This window comes from Arvicanthis niloticus, chromosome 23 (assembly GCF_011762505.2).
Source record: "Arvicanthis niloticus isolate mArvNil1 chromosome 23, mArvNil1.pat.X, whole genome shotgun sequence".
NCBI classification, from domain to species: Eukaryota; Metazoa; Chordata; class Mammalia; order Rodentia; family Muridae; genus Arvicanthis; species Arvicanthis niloticus.
In genome coordinates, this window is record NC_133430.1 from 40136639 (window position 1) to 40163372 (window position 26734).

General features: G+C 44.1%; 1 protein-coding gene and 1 long non-coding RNA gene across 10 annotated transcripts in view; one reads left to right on the forward strand and one right to left on the reverse strand.

Annotated features, from left to right (window-relative positions):
- Positions 1-686, forward strand: part of LOC143437089 (uncharacterized) — a 31290-nt gene extending 30604 nt beyond the window's left edge. Inside the window, exon 4 of one of the 2 annotated variants that reach the window (XR_013106764.1) lies at positions 452-685. This is a non-coding gene — a long non-coding RNA (uncharacterized LOC143437089). Of the gene's footprint in view, positions 1-451 lie in introns of both variants that reach the window. The other variant, XR_013106765.1, reaches the window with a different exon arrangement.
- Positions 1-26734, reverse strand: part of Syne2 (spectrin repeat containing nuclear envelope protein 2) — a 309215-nt gene that overhangs the window by 136877 nt on the left and 145604 nt on the right. For all 8 annotated transcript variants that reach the window (XM_076921989.1, XM_076921988.1, XM_076921985.1 and 5 more), the window contains exons 46-53: positions 21327-21482; positions 20079-20344; positions 16211-18314; positions 14374-14696; positions 12155-12299; positions 10343-10561; positions 3936-4201; positions 1875-2043 (exon numbers count right to left, since the gene is read on the reverse strand). In XM_076921989.1, the coding sequence (XP_076778104.1) occupies positions 1875-2043; positions 3936-4201; positions 10343-10561; positions 12155-12299; positions 14374-14696; positions 16211-18314; positions 20079-20344; positions 21327-21482 (3648 nt within the window). The remainder of the gene's footprint in view (positions 1-1874; positions 2044-3935; positions 4202-10342; positions 10562-12154; positions 12300-14373; positions 14697-16210; positions 18315-20078; positions 20345-21326; positions 21483-26734) is intronic.

The following is a 26734-nucleotide window of genomic DNA, read 5'->3' on the forward strand; positions in this document are numbered from 1 at the left end:
CATCAGAACAGGCTCTGCTTCTCTGAGCGCCTGTAGGATTGACTGGGTCTCAGCTAAAAAGTAACAAGTGGCCAGAAGTTTCAAAGAAGGATTTTCCGTGTTGTTATTAACTTGTTGCTATTTCTACTTCTTCCTACATTATCATCATAATGAGTCAAGGCCACTGAGAGCCCCATGATTGAAGCAAAAGTGTCTGTTTCATGTAATTAGACAGCCAGGCAGAGCCCCACTCCTTTCAAAAGGGAGGGTTCCAGTTCCTGGTAAAGAATGTAGGTCTCAGGAGATAAAAGCGCACCGAACAAACGGTCTATTGGCCGTGGCCTAGAAACAGAATCTGATCTGCGTTCTCCTGCAGCAATTATAAAGGAGAAACTCATCTGTTTGGGAAAGCTTCCCAAAGACTGAGTGGAAAACCTACTTATTGACTTTTCTGGGCTTTTGTGTCCTTTAGCTCTCTAGTGACTGTTGAACAGCCCCGAGTCCCAGCCCCGAGGAAGAGTTCCCAGTCTCAACCCTGTGACATTACATCCTGCTCCTGGTCTCCATCCTCAGCTGACTGACACGCCTAGAGAGGACAAGTCAAAGAGCAACGTGGTGCAGTCATCCTGTTCTTCTCACCCAGGTGGATGCCAGGTCTCAGTCTACAACTACTGACTGAGACAATGGCTTCTCCACAGAGAAAACTTTTGAGAGTGATGGTAGGCTTCCCTTTTCAACACTGATAACCAAGGGCTTTGTGGTTAACAAGAGGGTGAGACTTTGCATAGAATCCCCATAGTCAGGGCCGGAGAGGCTGTTCAGTGGTTAAGAGTACTGGCAGCACTCTGACCTTATCTTAGAGAGGTAATAGGTTCAGTTTCCAGTACCCACATGGTGGCTCACAACCACCTGTTACTCCGCTTCCAGGGCATCCCGCCCTCTCTTCTAGCAGTCATGGGCACCAGGCACACATGTGGTGCACAGACATGCATACATTTAGGCAAAACACTCACATACATAAAATATTAAATCTTTAAAAATGAAATTAAAACAAAAATTTTAAAAGTTCCCATAGTCATTTTTGTAGAAAGAGTAAGAGGAAAGGTCACTCTGAAGAAACGAGCTCTCAAAGTGATCCCCCATGTGCACGTCCCACCTCTCAGCGCTGAGATGCCACATCCAAACACAAGAAGCATAGTCCTCCTCTGTGGGCCGAGGCCTCTGGTCACCAAACACACTGGAAACACAGCTGACAATCCGGCTGGCAAGTTCAGCCATGTCTCCCAGCACGGCTCCACTTCCCCTTCATTTTCTAATCATGATTGTTCTCCCCTGGCTTAGCACACAGTGTGACACCTGTCTTCCCCTTACTCAGCACACAGTGTGCCACCTGTTCTCCCCTGGCTCAGCACACAGTGTGCCACCTGTCCTCCCCTGACTCAGCACACAGTGTGCCACCTGTCCTCCCCTGGCTCAGCACACAGTGTGCCACCTGTCCTCCCCTGGCTCAGCACACAGTGTGCCACCTGTCCTCCCCTTGCTCAGCACACAGTGTGCCACCTGTCCTCCCCTTACTCAGCACACAGTGTGCCACCTGTCCTCCCCTCGCTCAGTACATAGTGTGCCACCTGTCCTCCCCGGCTCAGTACATAGTGTGCCACCTGTCCTCCCCTGGCTCAGCACACAGTGTGCCACCTGTCCTCCCCTGACTCAGCACACAGTGTGCCACCTGTCCTCCCCTGGCTCAGCACACAGTGTGCCACCTGTGCACCTACCTCCCTGTCTCCCGGGACCACCCTTCCAACTATAGCTAATGAGTTATCTCTCCACAGGACTCCAACAGAAGATCATGGACCAGTCTCAGCCACATACAGGAACTCTACCCTCTTGCTTACCTCAAACTGTTCTGCCCTTTCTGGATGGCCTTCCAATGCCAAGTTTGGGAAAGAAGTTGAGACCTGTTCAAATAAATGCTTCACATCTTTTATTTCCTTTATGAAAGAATGCCGTGTCTGGATTTCGGTCTGGACCAGGTCCTTATTCTTTTGAGCTGTCTGAAGAAGCCTGAAATTACGTCAAAATAGAACTCATAAAAAAATTCACAAAAGAACATTTTCCTCCCTAGGAGAAAAGTACCAGTTTGTGCTGATTTATTGTCAAAACATACATCAAATTCAGTCAATCAACAGTGTTCCCAAAACTCTCACCCCCAAGTATCTGCATATTCCAACTATGATCTCCAGCTTCCATCTGTCCCACATGATCCCAGATCCCAGATGAAGTGACAAGTCAGCCATAGGTGGGCTCTTTAGAACAGACGACCCCCCACCAGCTCATTTCTCGTCAGCTGACCCATTTCCTGAAGAGGCAACTGTGTGTGTGGTGGTGGGGTCTTTGCTGAAAACTATTTGGTATCTGTCATGTGACAACACAATAGAAATCTATACTTGGTCTCTGCTCTCCAGATCTGAAATGGGACTCTTCTTGATTTCCTTACAGAAAGGAATACAACAAAGTCACTTGTTCAATTTTCTCTTTTTGAAACGGGGCTTCACTAGGTAGCCCCGACTAGCCTTGAATTTACTGTGATCCTGTTTTTTTTCTACCCCATAAATGCTGGGGTTAAGGTGTGTGTCACCACACCTGGCAGAAACTGTTCTCACACTTGACCAAAGGCCTTGTTCTTGAGACAGAGCGCTTGCACTAAGAGCAAGTCTCTTGGTGGACTCCTGGGTAGCCCCCAGGTGAGAGTTATCCATGTGACTGGAGGGCTGGGGCTATCTGTACCCCCCTTTCCTACCTCTGTCCTCCCAATCCCTAGAGAGGGGAGATGGACTGAAGGCTGAGTTGAACACATTTGCTTAATTGGTCAATGTAGCCCTCAGAAGCATGGAAACAGAATAGGTCAGAGTGCCCAGACTGCTAAACCAGAGAAGTACCACGGGGCCGTGTGTCGTGGAGGCCAGGGAAGCTGTCCCATTCCCACCCCGTTCACCCACACATCTTTCCACATTGTTCTTTGTTTGTATCCGTTATTATATCTTCCATTGATGAGTCAGCAAAGCTAAGTGTTTCCCTGAGCTCTGTGAGCCGCTGAGGAAGGCTCTGGAGGGAGTTCCAGTAGCCAGACAGAAGCACGAGTGACATCCTGCAACTCCTGGTTGTCACAGGAAGCAGGGGAGCTTTGTGAAACGGAATGCTCAAAGTGTAGAATCTGGGCAGGTAGATCCCTTCAGGACTGCAGAGACTCGAGTGGATGTCAGCTGAGAAACGCTTGGTGTGTGTGGGAAAAGAAGACCCTCACCATCAGATGGAGGTGTGGAGTGACCAAGACCGAAGAGGAACCTGCTGCTTTCCTCCTGCACGAGCATATCAACTGCTGTGGCTTTTACAATAAACCCAATGGAATTAGATGGGACTTAAAGAATCTTTAAAGGGGTTTGCTTAAACATAATATGGTATATCAACATCATATATACACTATACAGGTATGTTTTCAATTTGACATTGAATGACATAGGAGACAAAAACAATCCACTGATCAGTGACTCAGTAGATTACAATACAGTGTCAGGCACTATAATGTCAATAATCACAGTGAGAGGTAAGGGAAAAAGTGATTGTGTTTTCTGCTGCATGGTGAGATGAAAGTAGACTTTCACATTGCTCTTTATAATTCCCCACAATCAAAATTTCCTACAGCCAAGTAGGTATTACTAAAATGCAAAACAATATACATCTGAGGGAAAAATTCTGCAAGCTACTCACACGGTAAAATCAAGATGGAAAATGTGTATGTTTCCATTATAATCATTCACTTCTCCCATCCTCTTGTTTGTATCCATTGGCGTCAATTCTGTTGTAGCGTTTGCTATTAACCACTTTTTTTTTTTTTGAACTTTGAACAGAAGCCATCAGATCACCTCCTTAATAATCAATCTCTTTATAAATCTCACCTGTCGCACCGTTCTTGCATAGACCCAATCTCCTGAAGTGCCGGGATGGTTTCCACAGCCTCAGTGCCTTTGGGGATGTTCTGGATACTCCTTACACGCTGTAGAAGCAGGGCCAGCAGCAGCTGCTGCTTCTCCACGCTCTCCTCCTGTTGGCTTAGAGAGTCGAACAGCTGGCAGAGTTCCTCTGTGGGAGCTGCGCCCTTTGTTTTGGAAATTTCTGGGAGGTCCTCCTGGAGATTCTCTAGAATTATTGCTTCTCGTTCAATCTAGTTGAATGAGTGACAACAAAGAGAAAGCAAGAAGATTTTGAGATCAGAAATCTACCCAGCGGGCACATGGGTTGAGAGATATAGATATAGATATAGATATAGATATAGATATAGATATAGATATAGATATAGATATAGAGATATATATATCTCCTCTCTTTAAAGCATTCCTAATGCTTATCCTGGTGCAAAGTCATTACTCACTCAACATTGCAGGGAACATTAGTCCTCTACAACCAAGGATCCTGTAGCTCCCAGCTACTGCCCATGTAGCTGGGAGATTCCGATGAGGAAATGCTATTGTGAACAGGCTGGGGAAAGGCTATTGGCTAGAGTGATTTATTTCCCCTTGAGGCTTCAGTTAATTTGAAGGGTGTTCCCAGGAGGTCTACTTGTGGTGGTTGGAACAGCCCCACCATAAGAGGCTGGGCTAACTGCTGGATGTGGGAATTTTCCTATGAGTCTCTTTGACTTCACTGTGAATGTCTATATCATGCTGTAAAACTAAGCCTGGCAATTCGTTGTGAACCTGACGATTTCCAACGGGAGAGCCACTGGGATTACCGAACCAACTGTGTTTACCAACCACCAGTGTGTAAAAAATGTAGAAATGTGTAACTTATTACAATGCCTACCTGGAAGCTAGGAATTCCACCAGCCTGGACTCAGAAGAAAGACTTGGCACACAGCCTCAAAGGCTCCTGAATAAGGTAGCTCTTTGCTCCCCACCCCCAAGCCCTGCGCCAACCATCTTTAGCTGTAAGACTCATTTATATCATTCTGCCCTCCTAACTCTATGTTCAAACAGTGGCCCATCTTGCCACTATAAAATACCACACCAGACAACTGCACATACATTATCATGCTGATTGACACGGTGAGCAAGGCCCCAGGTGTGTACTAGAAGGTGAGAATAAAACCTGTGAAGGAAGGTGCAAGAGCCCCAACATCAATCATTATAAGCTCCCAGAGTCTCCAAAGCCTAAGGAATACTTCTTCACCAGTGTGAAGGTGAAGTTGGTCAGTCTTTTAATGGCCAGCAAAGAGAGATGCCACGGTATGGGGCTTCTTGCACTGTGGAAGTAATACATGTTACACTTAAAGTCTACTGTTCAAATCCATTATCAACAATGCTTTTAATATTTTCTGGGGGAAAAGAATGAGCCACAGCATCAGGAGCAGGATGTGGTATCTGCTGACCTGTCTTGGGTTCCATGAAAAAGTGGGATCCCCGGTTCCTATAATATACCTGGTACAGAGAGAGACCGTCCCCTCCCTAAGAAACTCATCTACAGAGTATGTGGTTCCCACGGTCTCAAACCACAGTAGGACTGGAAATCCTGGTTCCCAGGCAGAGCTACACCTGGACCAGAGAATGAGATAGACCATTTCACACCTACCGCTTAAAAGCAGCATGTTAATAAAGGAACTGCAACATGGACAGGAGACTAATGGTAGAGCCAAGGTTTCTAAAACTTTTGGGGTTGAAAGAGTCTTGTCTGTAACCCAGAACGCAGTGGGGTGTCACTTGGTGCAGTGGCCACAAATGAACAAATAGATGACCCCAAGGAGTATAAAGTAGTCAGCTTCCTAGGCCTTTTCTGTTTTAGTCTCCTTCCTCCCACCTGGCATCACTTTCCAAAATCGACCACCTGCTGGGGAGCCCACTCTCAGCCGCAATGTTGCTGTAAGGCTGGGACTGAGACTGAAGCCGGAGAGAGAATGCATCCAAGCAACCAAACACTCAGTGTGTGAATGGGCCACTGCCATCCAGCCACCCAACAGCATCCTGCTCGGGGATTAAAAATGAACACCAAGGGCACAGGGGAATGTTCAGTGATGTTGGAAGTGTGCTACATTTCTATTTTGTTGGTAGTCATGTGACTACATGCATTAATCAAAACTTAGCAAACTCCATGCTGAATTAATAAAGAAAGTCCCTGAGCCAGGAAAACAGTCAGAATAATAGGTACTGGCCCTTGCCCTTGGAAAAGTCTCTGCAACCCTCTGATGATGTTCTTTGGACATAAAATCCTAATAAAACCCTTTGTAAAATTTAAGGTTCATCATAGAGGTGAAGAGGACGAAGAACCATAGTAATATACACACACACACACACACACACACACACACACACACACTGTAAAGGAGAATGAAATTCTTCAGACCTGAAGAAACAGGAAAGAATGAGGAACCGGTGTCAGGACCTAGCAGTATGAGCTGAAGCCAGCTTCCCACCCCAGTTATCTCTAAGGAAATCACTTTGCTCCAGCCCTTGATGCCCCATTGCATGGAGGCCACCAAAGCATAAAACCGTTATTCTAAAAGTCAGTTGTCCTTGATTCCTTTCTGTTGCTGTGATAAAAACACTCTGACTAAAACCAACCGGGGAAAGGAACGGGTTTGTTTTGTCTTACACACATAGGACCACAGTCCATCACTGAAGGAAGTCAGGGCAAGGAACTAAGCTGCTTCCTCATGCTCTCTCTGGCTCACTCCCGAGGTCATGCTCAGCCAGCTTCCTGACACTGCCAGGGCCTCAGCGGGCTGGGCTAGGCCCTCCCCCATCAATACCAATGAAGACAATCCCTTACAGACATCATCACATGCAATCTGATCTGGAAACTTCCTCCACTGAGGCTTACTCAGACGACGACCAGGCTGTGTAAAGTGGGCAGCTGGAGCTAACTAGGACATCAATAACGATATCAAGTATGTTCTGCCTAAAAAATAAGTAAGTAAAGTGGCGTGTTGAGAAACAGTCAAATCAAAAGGTAAATTGAGTTTTAATTTGAAAATTTAAAGATGAACATTTAAATTAAAAAAAAATTTATCTACTCAAATTGTTTATTCCATAAAGAGAGAGAATGATTATATTACAATGGTTTAAAACAGATGGTCTTTATTGGCCAGTTATTGTATAGTTAACACTGACTGTCTACTTGACTGGATCTAGAAGCATCAAGGCTAAGCTTCTAGGTGTGCCTATGAGGTTTTATCTAGACTACATTAGTTGATTGAGGTGGGAAGTCTCACGATGAGCATGTAGCATCATTCCCTGGGCTGTGGTCTTGGATCTAGCTGAGTGCCAGCATTTATCACTGTTCTCTTCCTGACTATGATGTCGCCTGCCTCAAGCTCCTGCCATCAGGAGCCATGGCGGACTGTACTTGTGCACCCTGAGCCCAAATCAACTCTTTCCTCCCTTAAGTTGCTTTTGTCAAAGTATTTTTATCACAGTGATGGAAAGGCGCCAGCAGTACTATCGGGATCTTCCATGGCTAAGTCTTATGTAGAGACAGGAATGGTACCATTTTTAAAGCTGCAGTAAGATCACACAAACAGGCCGGGGTGCAGTTCAGTGGCGGAATGCTTTCCTGGCATGCACAAAGCTCTTGGTTTGTTCTCTAGTAACACACACATCCATTCTGACACCCACAACCCACACCATCATGTGTCAGCTGACACACACAGACAATCCTTACCCTAGTCGCTTAGTGATTAAACACAACATGTAAGTTTCAACCCTCTTTTGTTACCTGTGAACTCGGGCAAGTGACTCAGTATTATTGGATTCCATTGACTTCGTGTATTGTTGCTAAAACTCTCTGGAGTGGGGGATGTGGACATGTACCCCCTCCTCCCATCCCCACCAGGTTCTAAGGAAAACCCCTTCCTCCTGAAGGCCCAATAACAAGTCAAAGTACAGTTCCACAGGAATTCGCCCTGGGCACCCAATGAGTTTGTTGGGCTTATTTACAGAGAATGTGTGAAGGATTACTGACAGGAAACTGGCTGACTTCAAAGCAGCCTTGCTGGAAAGGCTTCACCCAGCCTGGAGGATGGCTTCAGGATCACCACACACACACACACACACACACACACACACACACACACACACACACAGAGCCCCTTCCCCTAGTCTTCCCCACCTACACTCTAGCTCCTCCTCCAGACCCTGAGGACGCAGGTAGTTAGGGTAGAAAAACACAGAGAGGAGTTCCTGGATACTCCAGTGTGGGTTAAATGACTCTCTCTCCACTTGCTCCTTCCAGGCAGGAATGTCAACAGCCACACCCTTTCCTTCCAGGAGGGAATCCCAACACTCCGCAGGCAAAACAGCAATGGCTTCTAGCAAAGAGCACAGCTGCCACCACGCTGATGGCTTGCTTGGCAGCCTGGCTGAGGATCACCCTGTCCATGGATGCAAGAGCTAAGCCGGGCACACGGAGTGCTCTCTTCAATAGCTGTATTACTGTTATTACATGGTTTTATTTGTGCTGGCCTTTGGGGGAAAAAACACAGTTGTTGGACTGGGAGTGGAGTTCGGTTGGTAGGAATGCTTGCCCCATGCACAAAGCCCTGGCTCTGGCACTTCACAAACCAGGTATGGTAACACACATCTGTAATCCCGGCGCTTCGGAGGTACAGGCAGAAAGATCAGAAGTGCAAGGTCATCCTCGGCAGCATAACAAGTTTGTGGTGAGCGGAGGTTCAGGAAGCTTTGTCTTTTTTTTGTTGTTGTTGTTCGTTTTTTTTTTTTCCGAGACAGGGTTTCTCTGTATAGCCTTGGCTGTCCTGGAACTCACTCTGTAGACCAGGCTGGCCTCGAACTCAGAAATCCGCCTGCCTCTGCCTCCCAAGTGCTAGGATTAAAGGCGTGTGCCACCACCACCTGGCGGCGGAAGCTTTGTCTAAAAACATTGTTTTGACTAGATGCTGGTCTAATGTTTGTTTGCGTAATTAGCAAGAGTTAAATGAGTAATACTGAAATTAATATGATATGACTTTAACTGGCTATAAAACATTAAAACTGTGTGGTAAAACAGTAAAAGCTTAGACCCAGCCAAGGTTTGGATCTGAACAAGCACTCTCCCTCAACAAGTGCCTACTGAATGCCCACTAGGGACAAGATATAGCTGGGCTGCCAGGTTATAATTGTAAGAAAGACCCCTTAGTGTGCATTCAGTGACCCACAGGGGCTTGCCACACAGTCAGTGTGCAGTTGGGGCTCTCAGGCCACTACTTAGAAAAGAAGAAATATTAATCAGAGCCTCTGTTTCCCTAAGTATCAAATGGTAAACATACTAACTTCCTAAGGTCAAGGCAAGGATCCAGAAGCACATGTCTGAACTGGTTTCTCGGAACAGCGTAGGGGCTCAGTGATCACTGTCATTGTGGACAGGCAGGGACTCTCGCTAGCAGTCGGAATAACTGACAGTTTAAACATCAATTGGAGTTTAAACATCCAAAGACTGCTCACTGATTAAGCCCTACCAGCACCACTGAAATGACACTGATTTCAAGAATATTAAGCTCTAAGCAGGTTAATGGGACAGCGTTGACCGTGGGTGATCTCCCACCAATTAAGTTCAGACTCATTCCGTTTCTATCCTCAAAAAACTCACTGGAAATTTTGAAATGAAGAAAAGAGAATTTCAACTCGTGTTCTGATCTGTACCTCATTTATCCATGGCACGATAGAAAGATTAACAAATACTATGATCTCCTATGATTTTTCATTTTTCTTTTAAATATATGTAATGCACAAGTCCTAAACCGTGCCTAAGCTATCATCTGGGACTGAGAGATGTCAGGTCTTCTTTGAGACACTTTTTAGAAAGCGTAGAATTTCATATTTTTAGGCCCACACTTGACTACCACAACTAATTTCCATACTTAACAATTGGAGCTGATTTCCAATTAGTCAGTTATCATGTATATTACCCAGTTCTAACCTTTACTGTAATGAATGCAAAGGCAGTTATTTTTAAGGATGAACCCATCTTCACAATGAGGATTTTAAAGCTTCACCCAGCAAGTAGTCACCTCTTTAGTAAGAATTATCTGAGGGGTGACAAGCTGGCTTAGTGGGTCAAGGTGCTTGCTGTGCAAGCGCCGACACCTGGGCTTGATCCCCAGAACCATGTAAAGATGGAGGGAGAGCACGGACTCCAGGCGGAATTATAGGTTACCTAAGAAAGGGTCACTACTATGAAAGACGCTGAAGAATTTCTCAATTCACAAGCCTGACCTGGACAAGTTCACAAGCAGTGTCTACTTGATGTACAGATGAAAGGCGGAGAAGAAGCAGCGGCCTCGTGCACGCTGCAGGGTTTGCCTGTAGGAAGGACTCACCCCCTCACTGATGAGCTTCCACTCTCTCTTCAGTTCGCCACTCCACTGCTGCCACTCTCTGGCGGCGTCCAGCAAACTCAGCCATTTCTCCCACAGAGCAGAAGCCACTCCAAGCACACGCATGGCATCGTTCTCTGTGCACCTGCAGCTCAGGTGTCTGAGGACCTGACGGAGTTTCACTAAGTCTTCTTTGGTTGACAGGAGATTTGATGTTAGCGCCTTATAAGAGAAAGTAATATGAATGACCGACGTCTATAATCTTTTCTGAAATGTCACTCTGAAGTCTGGCACAGTTAAGGATATACTTTTTTAATGTTATGTCTCAGGAGTTAGTCCTGACTGGTCTTGAACTCAGAGATCCTCCTGTCTCTGCTTCCAGACCACCACTGAAATTAAAGGTGTGTGGCACCATGCTTGCCAGCCAGTTAATGATTTTAACATTCTTCAACTATGACCGGATCCACCTCCTTTGAAAGTCACTTAGTGCCAAGGAGAGAATGATTTACGTATTACATTCTGCAGGAATGCGGGGTGAGTATGGAGAGGGGTGGGGAACTCTTAACGTAAAACCAAACTTTTTAGAGTTAGAAAAGATTCTCAAAGGTAAATATTTTTATTTTGCGAGGTCATTTACACAGTGTTTGCTATATCAACCAGTGATGCGATATTTGGGAGTTCTTTATGTGTTTGCTCAGTTTCTGTTTGGTGGATGAATGGCCTCATCTAAATCACAATGACAAGTCAGAAGCAATGGCCCCCACCTGTAATCCCAGCACTCAGAAGGCAAAGGCAGACAGATTACAAGTTCAAGATTAGTTTTGTAGCTGGGTGGGGTGGTGCACGCCTTTAATCCCAGCACTCAGAAGGCAAAGGCAGAGAGATTACAAGTTGAAGATCAGTTATGTGGCACGGCTCTGCCTCAAAATAAATAAATAAATAAATAAATAAATAAATAAATAAATAAATAAGTAAGTAACTAAGAAACCCAAATCATGGCTGGAGAGATGGCTCAGTGGTTAAGAGCACTGACTGCTCTTCCAGAGGTTCTGAGTTCAATTCCCAGCGACCACATAGTGGCTCACAATCATCTGTAATGGTATCTGATGCCTTCTTCTGGTGTGTCTGAAGACAGCTACAGTGTACTCACAAGAAATAATATATAAATCTTAAAAAAAAAAAGAAAGAAAAAAAGAAAGAGAAACCCAAAGCATAATAATAAGCACCACTCATTTTAACAGATGAAAATAAGCAAAAATCAAAGTTGTTTTACAAGCTGAAGATGTTTTATGTTGTAGAGTGCTTGTCTACTGTGTGTACAAAAATAAACCAAAAAAAAAAAAAAAAACAAACAAACCCCAAAACAAAACAAAACAACAACAACAAAAAACCAAAACCTTAAAGTAAAACCAGGCATGTAGGTTCATGCCTCTGACTTCATGAAGTAGAAGAGAAGAGTCAGCAGAAACCTAGGATACAAGAGATTCTGTCTCATTAGCAATGCTACAGGAAATGATCAAAACCGGATGGATGTGGTGACTGTTCTGTCACAGATCTAGTAGCATACCTGAAAACTTAAGAAAAGGGAAGGCTTAGAAAGGTGGCCCACAGGGCAGGATGCTTGGGGGTGGGCTGTAAAATGGATCTGATCAACTGAAGGGTCAGATCATCTCCCCACCTCAGCCTCCAGTTGGGACACTTTCACGGGTGATTGAAGACTCTTTCCTGTGGGTTATAGCTGAGCTGTGCCCTCTGATGTCACCTGTTTGTTCTCCTGGGTCTTGACACAGACTATCCACAAACTAATGATGTTACCTTGCTCTGTTCCAGGCGGGCTAAAGCTTCTTTGTAAGACCTGGGCAATGGGGTTATGGACTGTCCGAGATCTGTTTCCATTTTCCTGAGCCGAGAGCAAATTTCTTCTTTCATTTTTCTATAGCATTTGTAATTTTCCAGGCACCTTAAGAGGCAATTAGAAAAAAAATATAAAATTTTTCTGATTAACGCATCCCTACACATACACACATAAATGGGTTTTGTTTTGCCATTCAAGGAATTTAAACATTTTCATTGACTACTCATAGTCAATTGCCTACTCCCCAAAGGCATTTATTGATGGCTTTAAACAGACAAGATACAGTTATCCACAACACTAAGTTAGACAGGCAACCAGACAGACTAGCAGACATGTAGACAGAGGGAGGGAGGAAGGTTGAGAGAAAGGAACAGGGAAAAGGAGAAGGAGAGAGAGAGGGAGGGAGGGAGAGAAAGAGAGAGTAAGAGACAGTTTTTTTTTTAATGCACTACCAATGATCTGTCAGTAGGCTGAATTTTGGGAGAAAGCCACGTAATCTTAAAACTGTCCAAATGTCCACATTTGGATTCATATGTTCAACTGTGTGTTTTAGAGAGTTAATCTCAGATATAAAGAATTTACCAAAATCAGGATAAAAATCATTGTGTAGTAAAAGCCTCTTATACATAATTGCATTAGTTAAAACAGCAAAAAGACAATCTAACAACAACAAAAACATGGTTAAGTAAATTACAACAGGTCATCACAGAACTGTATCTATGGATTGTGTTTACTATCATAAAATATTTGCTATGACAAGGAAAAAGATGAATGTTATGTAGTAAAAAAAAAACGGGATAGTTTATATTTACTTGTGATGTATTTTTGAAAGCATTATAAAATTATATACACTAAGTAGGCGCTGCCTAAATCCTCCAGTGAGAATAATTTACAATTCAGCAGTAGAACATGTGCTCAACACATGTATGACCTGTGTTTACTCCCTGGTAAAAAAAAAAAAAAAAAAAAAAAAAAAAAAAAAAAAAAAAAAAAAAAAAACTAAAAAACTAATGGATAACTTAAAATAAAAACTCTCACGGCTGAAATCCTAGCACTCACACTCGGAAAGCTGAGGCAGGGGGACTGACTTAAGTTTAAGGCTACTCTACTTTCCATAGTGAGATTGAGGCAAAATAGTAGTTTCAAAACCACAACAAAACAAACAAAAACCACATACTACACTTTGTGTGTGTGTGCATGTGTGTATGTATGTGTGCCACTTCACTGCCAGACTCTTATTCTGCGTGCAAACATATGTGAACAGAGGAGCTGCTTCCCCACATGCATGAAGGCCATGGAGGCCATCTAGTGGCTTGCTCTAGTATTCTCTATCTTATCTCTTGAGACAGGGTCCTTCATTGAACCTGGAGCTAGGCTGCCTGCCCCTGTAGAGCTGGGATTACAGGGATATAAAGAGGCTATGCCCAAGTTTTTGCATGGGTTCTGGAGATTTGAACTTGGGTCCTCATGTTTGCAAACCCTTACACACTGAGCCGTCTTCCAGCCCACCCTTACTGTTTAATGACAAGTGTTAGCAAGGATGGGGGACAACTAGACTATGTACCTGGTTTAGTGGAAATTAGTGGGTGATTTAATGTTAGGAGTTGCATCCCCTTGATCTGGGCTATCACACTCTTACATAACCAAGGGAGTCTCTTGTACTTCAACATGTTCCTAAAAGCACTGTTGTTTAATGCAAGAACTAGAAACTCAAATGTCCATCAATAAGGGAGTGTGCTACAGACAAGAGTGTCACTAAGACTTATGACCAAAGAGATGAACTTGAAAAATACGTTTCGAGTTACAGAATGACAGAATGAATATCGTAAGAACAGGGCATAAATACAGCAAAAATACAATAATATAAAAAGTATTTCCTAGTAAAGGGAGGAGGAGGAGGAGCTCATGAGAGAATTCAAGTTAATGAGGTTTATCTTGGACACTTTGGGTATAAAGACGTTTGTTTTGTCTTCATCCCTTATACTATCTACACATTTATATATAGTATTATATGTATCAAATATTAAACAAGAAGAAATTAAAACATAATGAAAAGTTTAGCATGGTTTTCTTTGTTGACTTTTTAAACTTTCCCACCTCCAAATTTCCTCTGATGTGCATATTAATCATAAAGACAAATAAAATGATATTCTGTTACTCAAAAGTACAGGCAACCTACCTTTCCTCCTCGGCTTCCTGGGCTTCCAGCCCCGCCTTCAGAGCTGAGTTTTTAGCCACTAGCGCTTGTAAAGTACAATGAAGTTGCTCTTTGGCCTCAGGGCTGAAGATAGCCCCCAGTGTCTCGCTAAGGCTCTGTAAGTCAGCTGCTGCGGACTGCAGTTCCTCATGTTTACGGCGTGCCAGCTCCAGTGACCTTTTGGGATTATGAAGGTCTACTCTGTATGACAAAAGCATGGCTTCCAGGGACGGGATGATCCTCACTGCGCTGGTGACTAACTCGTCATAGCGGGCTGCGCTTTCATAGGCGTCACTCAGGACGTTCTGGTGAATTGAAGATCAAACACGGTCACATAATTTCCCAACTTGTTATTCTCAAATATGGTGTATTCACTGATTCTCTGAGTCTCAGGGGAGCTGATTTCCTGTTCTTATAGGCTTTACAGCATTACATTAATATTTAAAAACGAGTAACTAAAAGAAAAAAGTCATATTTTCAAAGAAATCTAATTTAAATTTAAAATAGCATCTCATAATCTTGTTGGTCGGTATATAATTCCTATTATAAGATTCTTGCACAGGCTATGAAATGAATGAAGCATTGCATATAATGTCTATAACCGTAATATCTACGGACAAGTGAAAATAGCCGCAAAAAGGCAGATCTCTTGTGTCTCAAATGACTAGCATGTCTGCCATCAACTTCAGTTCAGACATATCATCAGATGTCCCTACACCACAGCCTTGTCTGAGAATTTAAAGATCTCTCCCTGTCCAGCACTAATCAAATTATTCCTGGATGGGGTGAGTTATACAGAGTGTTTCTAGAAACCATTACGAAACCATTTAAATGGCACACAAGGGTTTACCTTCTCTTAAATTTCTATGGCATTTACACCCATTATCTTACAATAACTCTGAGTAAAAGAAATGAATTTCTCCCTTCTATAGATTAAAGATGACGAGTTAGACAAGGGCATGCTGGGTACCAGCTACCCACTGCTGATACATTGGGATCGTGACTAAGATACTTGCCAACTCTCAGAAGGAGACAGGGAGTGTGTTAGACTTGTTGGCCAACAGAAGTCAGCAAGCTGTCACAACTACTCAACACTGCTGTAGTAGCAAGAAGGCAGCTACAGACATTACGTAAATAGTAGGTATGGCCGTGCCCCAGTAAAACTTTATTTATAAATCAAGCGCCATGGATGGGATTTGGCTGATGGGCCTTAGATGGAAGGATGTTTGCCGTAGACTTAGACAAATGTCAGCTGGCTCTAAGAGCATCACAAGAAGATCTTCATGTTTCTGAGATTCAACTTTCTTATTTTAATTTAACTTTTTTTTTTTCAGTGCTGGGAATTGAACCCAAGAGCTTTGCACACGCTAGGCAAGCAGTCTGTCAATGAGCTATACCCCTAGCCCTCAAGTTTTCACTTTAACAAGGCTAACGAACACTTAACATCCGCTACCTCCACCCCTCAGTACAATGTAAGTTCTAAATAAACACTAGTTGTATTTGCTGTGTTTCCCTCTGTACCAGACTTCTACTCTATATCATTTTACTATCACTAAAGGGGAGGGGAAAAAACCCTGTTCTAATTTCAACGGGGCTTATGAAGAAAACAAAGATGTCGGCTTCATCTCTTCTCAAATTTATAAGGCAGTTTGATGTTAAGCGAGTCAACGTGATAAAGTGGCCCTCGGCCTTTTAGAAGGCAGGTGTCTCCCTGCAGAGAACGCTCCTGTATCACCTGTACCATCTTCAGGAGTACTGACGCAAACAACCGGTAAGGGTAGATGCCTTCCTTAAACACCTAATTTCAGAGACAACTTACTGTGCGTAAACCAATGCTTTCGCTAAGCTCCATGTGAAGACTTTCAATGTCCCGTAATTTTGCCTCCATGCCACCGGATCCAGAAGCGTTTTCTTCTCTTTGCTCCCCAGAAACCCTCACGGCTTTAAGACCACACATTTCTGCCTCAACTTGCTCGCCAAATGCTTCCCAAGTCTCCATCTCGTGTTGGATATGTTGAACCCCCAAATTTATACATAAAGGCTGCTGTAACCGAGACTTCACTTGCTTTAAAACATGTAGGGTGTTTTCTAGCTTATCTTGGAATGCCTTTTCACCCACTTCTTTTGGTTGCGATTCTAGCAGCATGTTCTGGAGAGCCTCTTGAAGCCTAGAATTCTCTTCTGCATTTAGCTCTAGTTGCCGCATCTCGCTCTCTTTGAACGAGTCGTCAAAAGCCCCATTTTTGCTTAATTTCCTGATGATCTCACCATGCAAGCGTTTGGATTTTTCAATTTTCTGAATCAGAGTGTGTGCATTGAGCAGGGTGCTTTCTGGTGACAGATCGGGGACTTTCAGCAGTGATTCAGCCCCTTTCTTAATCTGCAAATCCACAGCCCTTATCTTACTTAGGGACGCCTGGTATCTGTCCCGTGCTATTAAAAATGTGTCCAGCTGCTTGATTTTTTCTTCTACTTCCCTCTCCCTCTCGAGCACTTGGGTTTGTAACCGTTCAAGAAGTGAACCATCCAAGCCTAGCCCTGTGGAATCAAACACTTCTGCAGATGTCAACACTTGTGAGATACTGCCTCGAATAGCAGCCAGCTTGTCTCTAAGATTACTGAGTTGCTCCTTAGCGTCCTGCTTCAGCTCTTGGTGGAGCGGGGGAAGTCCGCTGGGCTGGGTGCTCTCAACCTCTTTCTGAAGCGCCGCTGTTTTTTCATGGAATTCTCTGTAAGACTTCATCTTGTGCTTGAGCTCGTTACAGTTATTCTGAAGGAATCTCTGGGTTCTGTTGGTCCTTGTTTTGAGATTTTTTAACTGGTCATCCAGAAATAATCTCTCAAACACATTTGCGTCCTTGTAGGCATTTGTAAGCTCTGGAAGATGTGCTGAGATTACGCTCTCCACGTCTTGCAGCTGCTGCTGGGACGCCTTCAAGAGGGCGTGGCGACGCTCCAGCTCGGCTTCCGTGGAGGCTCTTTCCCTCTCGGGAAACATCAGTGCTTCGCTTTCTTCAAGCATGAGCTGAGCCTTTCCTGTAATCGCAAACAATTTGCTTCTTTCTTCCAACTTCAGTTCTAGTTGCTGGGACCTCTGAGTTGATTTTAAAAGCAGTGCTTGGTGTTGGCTCTGTAAATGCTCCAGGAGAGTATTTAAACCATCCCTCTCGAAAGCTGCAAGGCTGGGGGCGAGGCCTCGGGCCTCTTCCACCAGCAGCTCCACTGCCTGCTGCTTCGCCAGAATGCCATCGTGAAGCAGCTTGCACTTTCTGATCTGAGAAAGGATGTTGTCAGGGAGAAGGGCTATGGGGACAACGAGCTCTGCCAGCGTGTTCTTCACCCAGGACAGAGTCTCCTTTAGTCTGCTCTGTAGCTCACACTTTTTAACCCGATTTTCTACCTCTTGGTTTAACGGCTCCAGCGCCTCCAGTTGCTTATTTAAATTATTTATTGCATCTTCCAGAGCTTTCTTATCTTTCTCTCCCCAAAGCCTCTTCATATGAAGCTCAGCTTGCCGCTTTAAAGCAGAAAACTCATACTTGATTGCCTGGACTTCGGCGGCTGGAGTGACCATGTCCATATTCCCCGCCTGTTGTTCTGGAGAGTTCAGACTTAGCGTGAGGCGCTGTTGCTGCTGATGCAGAGAAACCTTGAGGTCCTGGGCCTTCTTCAGGAGGTAGGTGAGTTCACTGTGTTCTGTGGCTTGCTGAAAACACTTCCTGTGAGCCAGCCGCTCCACGAGTTCCCACCCATGTTCAAGTTGCTTCATTTGACTCTCCACCAGCTTCTGATCTGCGGCCGTCAGGAGGCTGGATAAATGCGCCCACTCCGTGCGAAGCTTGCTCAAAGAGCCTTTCTGTTTTTCCACTGATCCCAGGAACTTCTTGATCTTCCCCAGATAGGTTGCACTGTCTAGCGAGCCTCTAGAAAAAGAATAAAAATGAAGAAATGAAGAGAAAGGAGTGAGGCGAAGAGAAGAACACATGTAAATGACTTGTAAGTGGAAAGTCTCTCTCCCCAAGCTTAGTGTAAACCAGAGAAGTTATCACAGTATCCAAACCCCTTGTTACCACCCTTCCCTCCCACCAAGAATAGCCAATCTTATGAATATAAAATTGTTTTAAGGGATAGTACTGTAAATAAGGTCTGTTTAGAGGTATGCATAAAACAAAACTTTATGATAAGAAATATTTATACATTAAGATTGCTCTATCTACCATTTGTTATTTTCAAAGCCAAAGGAAAAATATATTTATTATTATTAGTGTATGATGGAGGTGGGGGGCTCAGGCCATAGCATGGATGGAGAGGTCGGGGGACAACTTTGTGGAGTCATCTCTTCCTTTCCACGTTTATATAGTGTGGTGGCTTGAATAGGAATCACCCCATAGATTCATGAATTTGAATGCTTGGCCAATAGGGAGTGGCACTATTAGGAGGTGTGGCCTTGCTAGAGTAGGTGTGGCCTTGGGGAAGTATGCTGCTGGGGGCAGGCTTTGAGGCCTCAGGAGCTCAAGCCAGGCCTAGGGTCACTGTCTCTTCCTGCTGCCTGCTGATCTGGACATAGAACTCTCATCTCCTTTCTCCCACCACGTCTGCCCATGTGCCGTCATGCTTCTGACTATGCTAATAATTAACTAAACCTTTGAAACTGTAAGCCAGCCCCTACTACATGGTTTTCTTTATGAAAGTTGCCATGGTCATGGTATCTCTTAACAGCAAAAGAAACACTAAGCCACATAGCTTCAGAGAACTGAACTCAGATCATCAGGCTTTGCCGCAAGCACCTTTATCTGTTGAGCCATCTTGCTGACCCCCAGAATGCATACATTTAAATGAAATAGTTAAGATGTGTAATATTCAATATGCAGTAATTTAAACCAATTATATTGATACTAGGCAGCATGTGTAGAAGATAGTCACACTATTGCTTAATAAATTATGTGTAAAACACAGTACTCAGTAACACATAGACACATGCAGAGCGTGAACCCACTAAAGTTTTCTTAAATAGCTTCTGCTATGATTTCAATGCCTATGCTCACCCCAAACAAATTCTTATTTTATTGTTGCTGTCTTCTGGGTTTGTTTGCTTTTTAAAAACATATACTTATTTATTTATGGGGCAGGGGACACTTGTGTGGGCAACAGTTCTCTCCTTCCACTTAGGTGCTCAGTACCAGACTCAGGTTGCCAAGCTGGGCGGCAAGTGCCTTTACCCACCAAGCCATCTGGCAGACACTTTAATTGCTTCTCTGAAACAGGGTCTTGGGTACGAAATGCCTTATGTTGAAAGCTAAGTGACCATATAATGGTATTGGGAGGTGGGGCCTTTGTGAACATGAATAGCTAAGAGACACCCCCAACCCCCATCCCTGTCCCCAGAGCTCACTCTATCCTGGCAAGACATGGCTGGCTGATATCCTGAGGTAGAGAGAAGCTTAGTCAGACACAAAGTTTGCCAGCATCTTAGACCTTGGACTTTCCAACCTCACAACAGTAATACGTCGTTGTTCCTAAGCTACCCAGTCCGTAACTTTTTGTTAGGGCCCCGTGAACACACTAAACTAATGTCCAACATGAACTTGGTCTCCATGCCTGATTTTACAATCCTGATGTCCTCCTGCAGCATAAACTGGAACTCAGGGCTGCAAGGGAGCAAAGAACCCGAGTCTTCTCACACTTACACTTTGAGGCTTTCCACTTCTGTCAAGAAGGTGTTCATCGAGGCTTCAGCTACAACCAGCTGGTCTTGAAAACCGTTAAGGAGGCCATACTGTCTTTCTTTAATTTTCTTCAAGGTAAGAACCTCCTGTTGTAGACCGGCCAGCTGGCACCCTGAAGACTTGGAAGTGGGCAGAACCGAGGCTTGCTCTTCTGTTTGGTTGAGATGCTGCGACTGTGTCACAAGTTCAGTGGCTGCTTTTCTTGCTTCCAAGTGGGTATATAATTCCTAAAGGAAGTCACACAGATCAGCGTGTAAGCTACCACCCTTCTCCTGGCTTAGATACATGTTTACTCTGCTGTGGAGTTATCTGAAACAGCAGAAATCATCCAGACCAGCAGTTCTCAACCTTCCTAACGCTGTGACCCTTTATTCCAGTTCCTCATGCTGTGGTGATCCCCAACCATCAAATTATTTTTGTTGCTGCTTCATAACTGTAATTTTGCTACTGTTATGATTGCAATGTAAAAATCTGTGTTTCCAGACAGGTGGTGGTGGTGCACACCTTTAATCCCAGCACTTGGGACACAGAGGCAGGCGGATTTCTGAGTTAGAGGCCAGCCTGGTCTACAGAGTGAGTTCTAGGACAGCCAGGGCTACACAGAGAAACCCTGTCTCAAAAAAAAAATCATACAAACACCCCCCCACCCCCGCACATGAACATGATCACACATGATGTTTTCTGATGGTCTTAGGTAACTAGTGTGAAAGGGACATTCGACACCCAAAGGGATGGACCCACAAGCTAGAACTGCTGATCTAGAGTTTCACTTGTAGGAACATGGCCATGTATAAGGTTTTCAGGTTTAGTAACTAAAAATGCATTATTACTGCTTATAAACACAGCTGTCAATCTAAGGAAAAAGGCCACAGCACACTGATGATTAGGAAAGACAGTCTGTCCATAGCCAAATGACACAGGGCTGTGAAAATGTCCAAGTCAGATTCCCCAAACTCTCACGGAAGTTTCCAGGAACTTTGTGGTACAGAAAGAAGTCGAATGTTCATTAAACTCTCTCCCTTTTCAAATGGCTGGAGTTATACAGCTTACTGATTAGTACATAATTATATAGTTACCAAATTGATCATCAGGCAAAGGTTAAATAAGACTTTTCACTCCGTACAAGCAAGTTTCTGGTAATTAAAATATATTGTATTGCACTGGGTAAACGATGCAATCATGCCGTTAGTGGTTTTCATGTTCCCATACCTCCATTCCTTTTAATTGTTCATTTCTTAACATAATGTCCAATTCTAAAGGCTGATTCCGCAGCTCGTTGACTTCCAGCCCGTCTTGGGCGTTTTGCATGCTTTCTTGAACGTTGAGAGAAAGTTGTTTTGACAAAATCATTTCCACGGCTGAGTTCTGAAAACATAAAAAGATTAATTGCTGAACAGCCTACCATCCAAATGAACCGCTTTCATTTTCCTTGATTACAACCATTCCAGTTCCTCCTTCTGACTCGGACGAAAGGCTTCAAAGAAGTGCATCTGGGTACCACCAAAGATGGGCTTTGTTCCCATAGAATAATTAATGCCTGCACTGCCACTCCTCCCCCAATATGAGACGTTTTTGTCATGATAGTATACATTCCGGAATCACACTGCTCCACTGTATACTGAGGTATAACATATAACGTACAAGAAGTGAAACAGACGCGGAAGAGGCAACAGTTCCCAAGTTCATACTTAGGACTCACAAACTAAGGAGGTCCAGGGAAAGAGCAGGTGCTCGCTTCTACTTCTCAGGAGTTCAAAACAAGTAGGTGAGTGAGGAAACACCAAGATGTCATGGCACTGAGACTAAATTAGGCCTCTAGCCAGTTGGTAACGAGGATAACATCTTGGCAACTGGGGAGACGACTTGGTGGATACGTGTGCTGGCCACGCAACCCTGTATACCCAAGTTCAACACTCAGAAACTACGGGAAAAAGAGGAAAACCCAATGTGGTAACTCATGTCTGCAATCCCAGCGATTCTACCTCAGGATAAAAGGCGGAAAGCTTATCTGAGTGAGCGTGTGCACATGTGTAAGCATGTGTGCACATGACCCCATAACATACTAGCAAAACAAATGAAGACCTATGTAAGGAGGGAGACATTATAAAGGAGTCATCTTTTTATAAAGATTATTATATGTTATTATATATTATATTATATATTATTATAAAGGAGTGATATTTTTCCAATGTTTTAGGAACTTAGGTTATCAATGGGACACTTGTTGCTGACTTCATTTTCAATGGCTAATTCTGTTTTATTTTTAAACTAGATTTTAGTGTGTGTCTATATGTGTGTGCATGTGCGTGAATGTATGTGTGCATACACATGCCTGACCATCAGAAGGCAATCTGCAGGACTTGCTTCTGTCCCTCTAGTCCCAAGGATTAAACTCAGGTCCTTGGGCTTGGCAGCAGGCACCTTTACTCACTAGGTCATGGCTATAAGTATGTATTGAACACTTACATGTAGCAGACACCATGCCAACAATTTTGGGAGGTAGGGATGGAGACAGTGCTGAGGATCAAGCATTTGCTTGGCATGTTCAAGGCAGAATCACATGAACTTTACAAAACACATAAGCAAACCAAAAGCAACATCCGCCCCTCCCCCCAAGTACTGTAATACGTTAACAACAGGGGACACTATGCAGGGATATAAAGGAATATTCAATACTATCTTTGTAACTGTCCTGTAAATCTGAAAACAGTTCTACAATCAAAAGTTTACATAAAATAAGCACCCGCCTGGAGTTTGGCCAGCTCTCACTGGTAAGAGAGCAGGGTACCCATGTTTGAAATAACACAGCGTAAGTCAATGCTTTGAAATATGACAAATAATTATGATTTTACAAGTTTCCTCCTCCAGTTCTGAGAACCTAACTCAGGCTCTGGTGAAAACCCATGTAGAAGACAGACTCACTCGGAGAGATCCAGGGAGGCAATGGGTTGAGAAGAGCATGGGGGGGCACACTTGCAGAGGACACACTTGCAGGGGGGCACACTTGCAGAGGGGGAACACTGTTGCAGGTGGTGCCTGCCTCCTCTCACCTCCTTGGAAACCCCCACAAATGTCTACCCCCTGGACACAAGAGAGCCCTCACAAAAGGCCTAGAGACCAGCCCCTGGGAGAGAGAGTTATCTATTACTGCTATCCACCAAGAATCCAAAACTTCCTCTTACCTGGAGAGCTGGCATCTGAGGACCTCTATTACCCAGGATGTCACAGGCAACATTTGTAATGTCAGACTTCAGTGGTCAGACAATGTGTATCAAACACTTCAAATCTGCCCTCAAATCCATTTGTTCATTAACCCCCAAAGCCATTTTCAACCATGAAAGAAAGGCCAACAGAATCCCTCAAACGAACATTTCAAACATAACAGGCAACACTCTTTTGGCTCATGCCAGGGAGGTTGGAACCCAGGTCAGGCCCTCCCTGATTGGCTCCTGAAAAGTTCCATCACTTCCTCATGGCCTGCCCACTAGCCTCTGCTGTGTTTCATTTTGATTGTACATACTACTATAGAATGTTTTATCTTAAATCAGAGATATATATTAAAGAATAAAAACCCCACATGACTGAAAACAAAGATTAAAGTGATATAATTTTCTATATTAAAGAAACTTAAAGCCCACCCTCCATAACTCCTCTAACCTTATCTCCCAAACCAAACACTCTCCTGTAGTCCATATATATATATATATATATATATATATATATATATATATATGTATGTATTGTTCATATTTACTGTGGTATACTTTATATATTGGTAGTTTAAGTTCTTACAGAAATCAAGGCTAACAGGTCTACATCAACTATGGTTCTGTGGGTATGTTTTGCTCAACGGAGGAACACAGCTTACCTTTTAGATTACTCTGCTAGTTATGTTTCTGTTACTGAGACAAAACACCCTGATCGAAAGGAATGTAAAGAATTAAGGGTTTGCTGCAGTTTACAATTCTAAGTTAGAGTCCATCGTGGTGAGAAATTCACAGTAGCAGGAGCCTGAAGCAGCGAGTCACATAGCACCACAGGTCAAGAGCAAAAACGAATCATTGCACGTGCATGCCTGGTGCTTAGTTTGACTTCTATCCTTTATATGGCCAGTCAGAAGACATTGCCCACACTCAGGATGGGACTTACCACCTCAATTAATCCAATTAAGACCAACAGAGTCAACTAACTTGGACCCTTGGGGGCTCTCAGGGATTGAACCACTAACCAAAGAGCATACATGGGCTGGACCTAGGCCACTGCACACATGTAGCAGATGTGCAGCTCGGTCTCCATGTGGTTCCCCCAACTACCGGAGCTGGGGGCTGTCCCTAAACCTGTTGCCTGCCTGTGGATCCCATTCCCATAACTGGGCTGCCTTGTCTGGCCTCAGTGGGAGTGGATACTCATAGTCCTACAGAGACTTGATGTGTCAGGATGGGGGAAGATCCAAGGGGGAACCTCTACCCTCCCAGAGGAGAAGGGGAGGGGGTGTGGGAAGAGGGGTTGTGTGAGGGAGGATTGGGAGGAACAGGGGTAACAATTGGGATGTAAAGTGAATGAATGAAGGAATGAATGAATACATACATACATACATACATACATACATACATAGGAAAAGGAAAAAGAAAATTCCTCACAACATGCCCAGACGCCAACCTTATATAGATAATTCCTCACTGAGACTCTCTTCCCAGGTAATTCTAGATGATACCAAGTTGATGCTTAAAGCTAACTGTCACTACAGTGACCAATGCCATTGGTTCCCAGCCTTCTCATTATGGATGCTGCTCTGACACAAGCACTTCTACAGTTCCTGCATGTACACATACATGTCTTTTCCCTTTTCTCTCTGGCATGCTTGCATATTGGTTTTCACTTCTATACCTGGTTCCCTGGTTTTGAAACAAGTCTCACTGAATCATGAGTTTCTTTAGACTATTTGCCTAGAATAAAATTACTACTCATAAATCATAATCCATTTGATTACTAGTAAACAGTTATCAATTGGTCCTCCAGACTCAGTTATCATTTCTATTATAACCAGTGTGACCAATCAAGAAGGCCAAGTCAATAGTAATGTCACTACCCTTTTTTGCCAGTCAGAGGCAATAGTTCCATAACTGTGACACACAGTGACAGCCAGAACCCTAAATCTACCACTTATAACCTGCCATTAGGAAGACAGAAGTCAGACTGTCTTTGGAAGATATTTTTATTCCAATATAAAGCAATGAGAAATAACTTTAAGGACAAACATCACCATTAAAGGCAACATGAGGGCTGGGAAGATAGCTGAGGGGACAAAGCACTTGCTGGGCCAGCATGAGGCAAGGCCCTGCATGCACCTGCAACCCCAGTACTGAGGGAGACTGGGAGAACTAAAGGGACACTAGGCTTGCTGGTTGCCGGAAGGGTAGGAAAATGGCGAGCTCCAGGTTCAGTGAGAGACCCTGTCTCAAAGGAATACAATGGAGAGCCATACAGGGCACTTGGTATTTTCCTCAGAACTCTGTACACATGGATATAGCAAACACATACAAAAGACAAACACAAAAGGCAGAGACACTGTCTCCAGGCTGTGCTTTTCTCTCCGCAGGATTCTTATTATAATGTCTAACACACCACTGTGATGTAGGAGGCAACCTTTGACCTCTCCGCCCTTGTCACTGTCACTCTGATACCCCTATTCTGTGCTCCAGCCTCAGAGGGGTTTTTTTGTTGTTGTTGTTTTTTTTGAGACTGGGTTTCTCTGTGTAGCCCTGGCTGTCCTGGAACTCACTCTGTAGATCAGGCTGGCCTCAAATTCACAGAGATCCACCAGCCTCTGCCTCTTGAGTGCTGGGATTGAAGGCATGCGCCACCACCATGTCCAGGGAACCACAGAGTTCTTAAGCCAGTGACATGCCTCCCACTTTCCACATCCCATCCCTCTGTCCAGAGCTGCCCCATGCCCAGCGCAGGCTCTGCCAGCTCCACCTGACGGCTGCATCTATGCTCAGATGTTGCTTCATGCAAGAGACCCTCCCCACCCTACCACTGAACTCCAACAATGTAGCTAAGGGCGAATGGGGAGGATGGCTTCCTTCCTTCCTAAGTGTCAGTAACTAGAGTCTCATTTGTTTAACTTATTGATGACTGTGTCTCCTCATCTCCAGCTAAGGGATCTATGAGAACTGAGTCCATGTCGACATTTGACTCTTTATTGTCTGCTTCATCATTTTTTTTTCAACTGAAAGGACAAAAACATGAATTCCAATCAGATGGAAAAACAAGGACTATTATACTGAGTCCTTTCTGGTTGATATCAATAACTTGTGAACAACGAGAGAGACTGAGGACCTGTAACAGAGACCGAGGCAGCTGTTCATCAGCCATTGGGGAGGAATGATGGGATTAGAGTTTGGATGGGCTCAGAGGCAGACAGTTGAGGTTTGGAAGAAACCTGGTGGTACCTGAAAGGTGCCCACAACAGCTCAGCAAAGGTCACAGGGTGTGGGTATATTTAAGGTCGTGGAGCAAAGGAAACCTATTTGAACCTGTTTAACCTCACACTGCTAGATCTCACATAGATCCCAACTAGCTACATATGCAGCCCCTTATGTAAAACCGTGGGG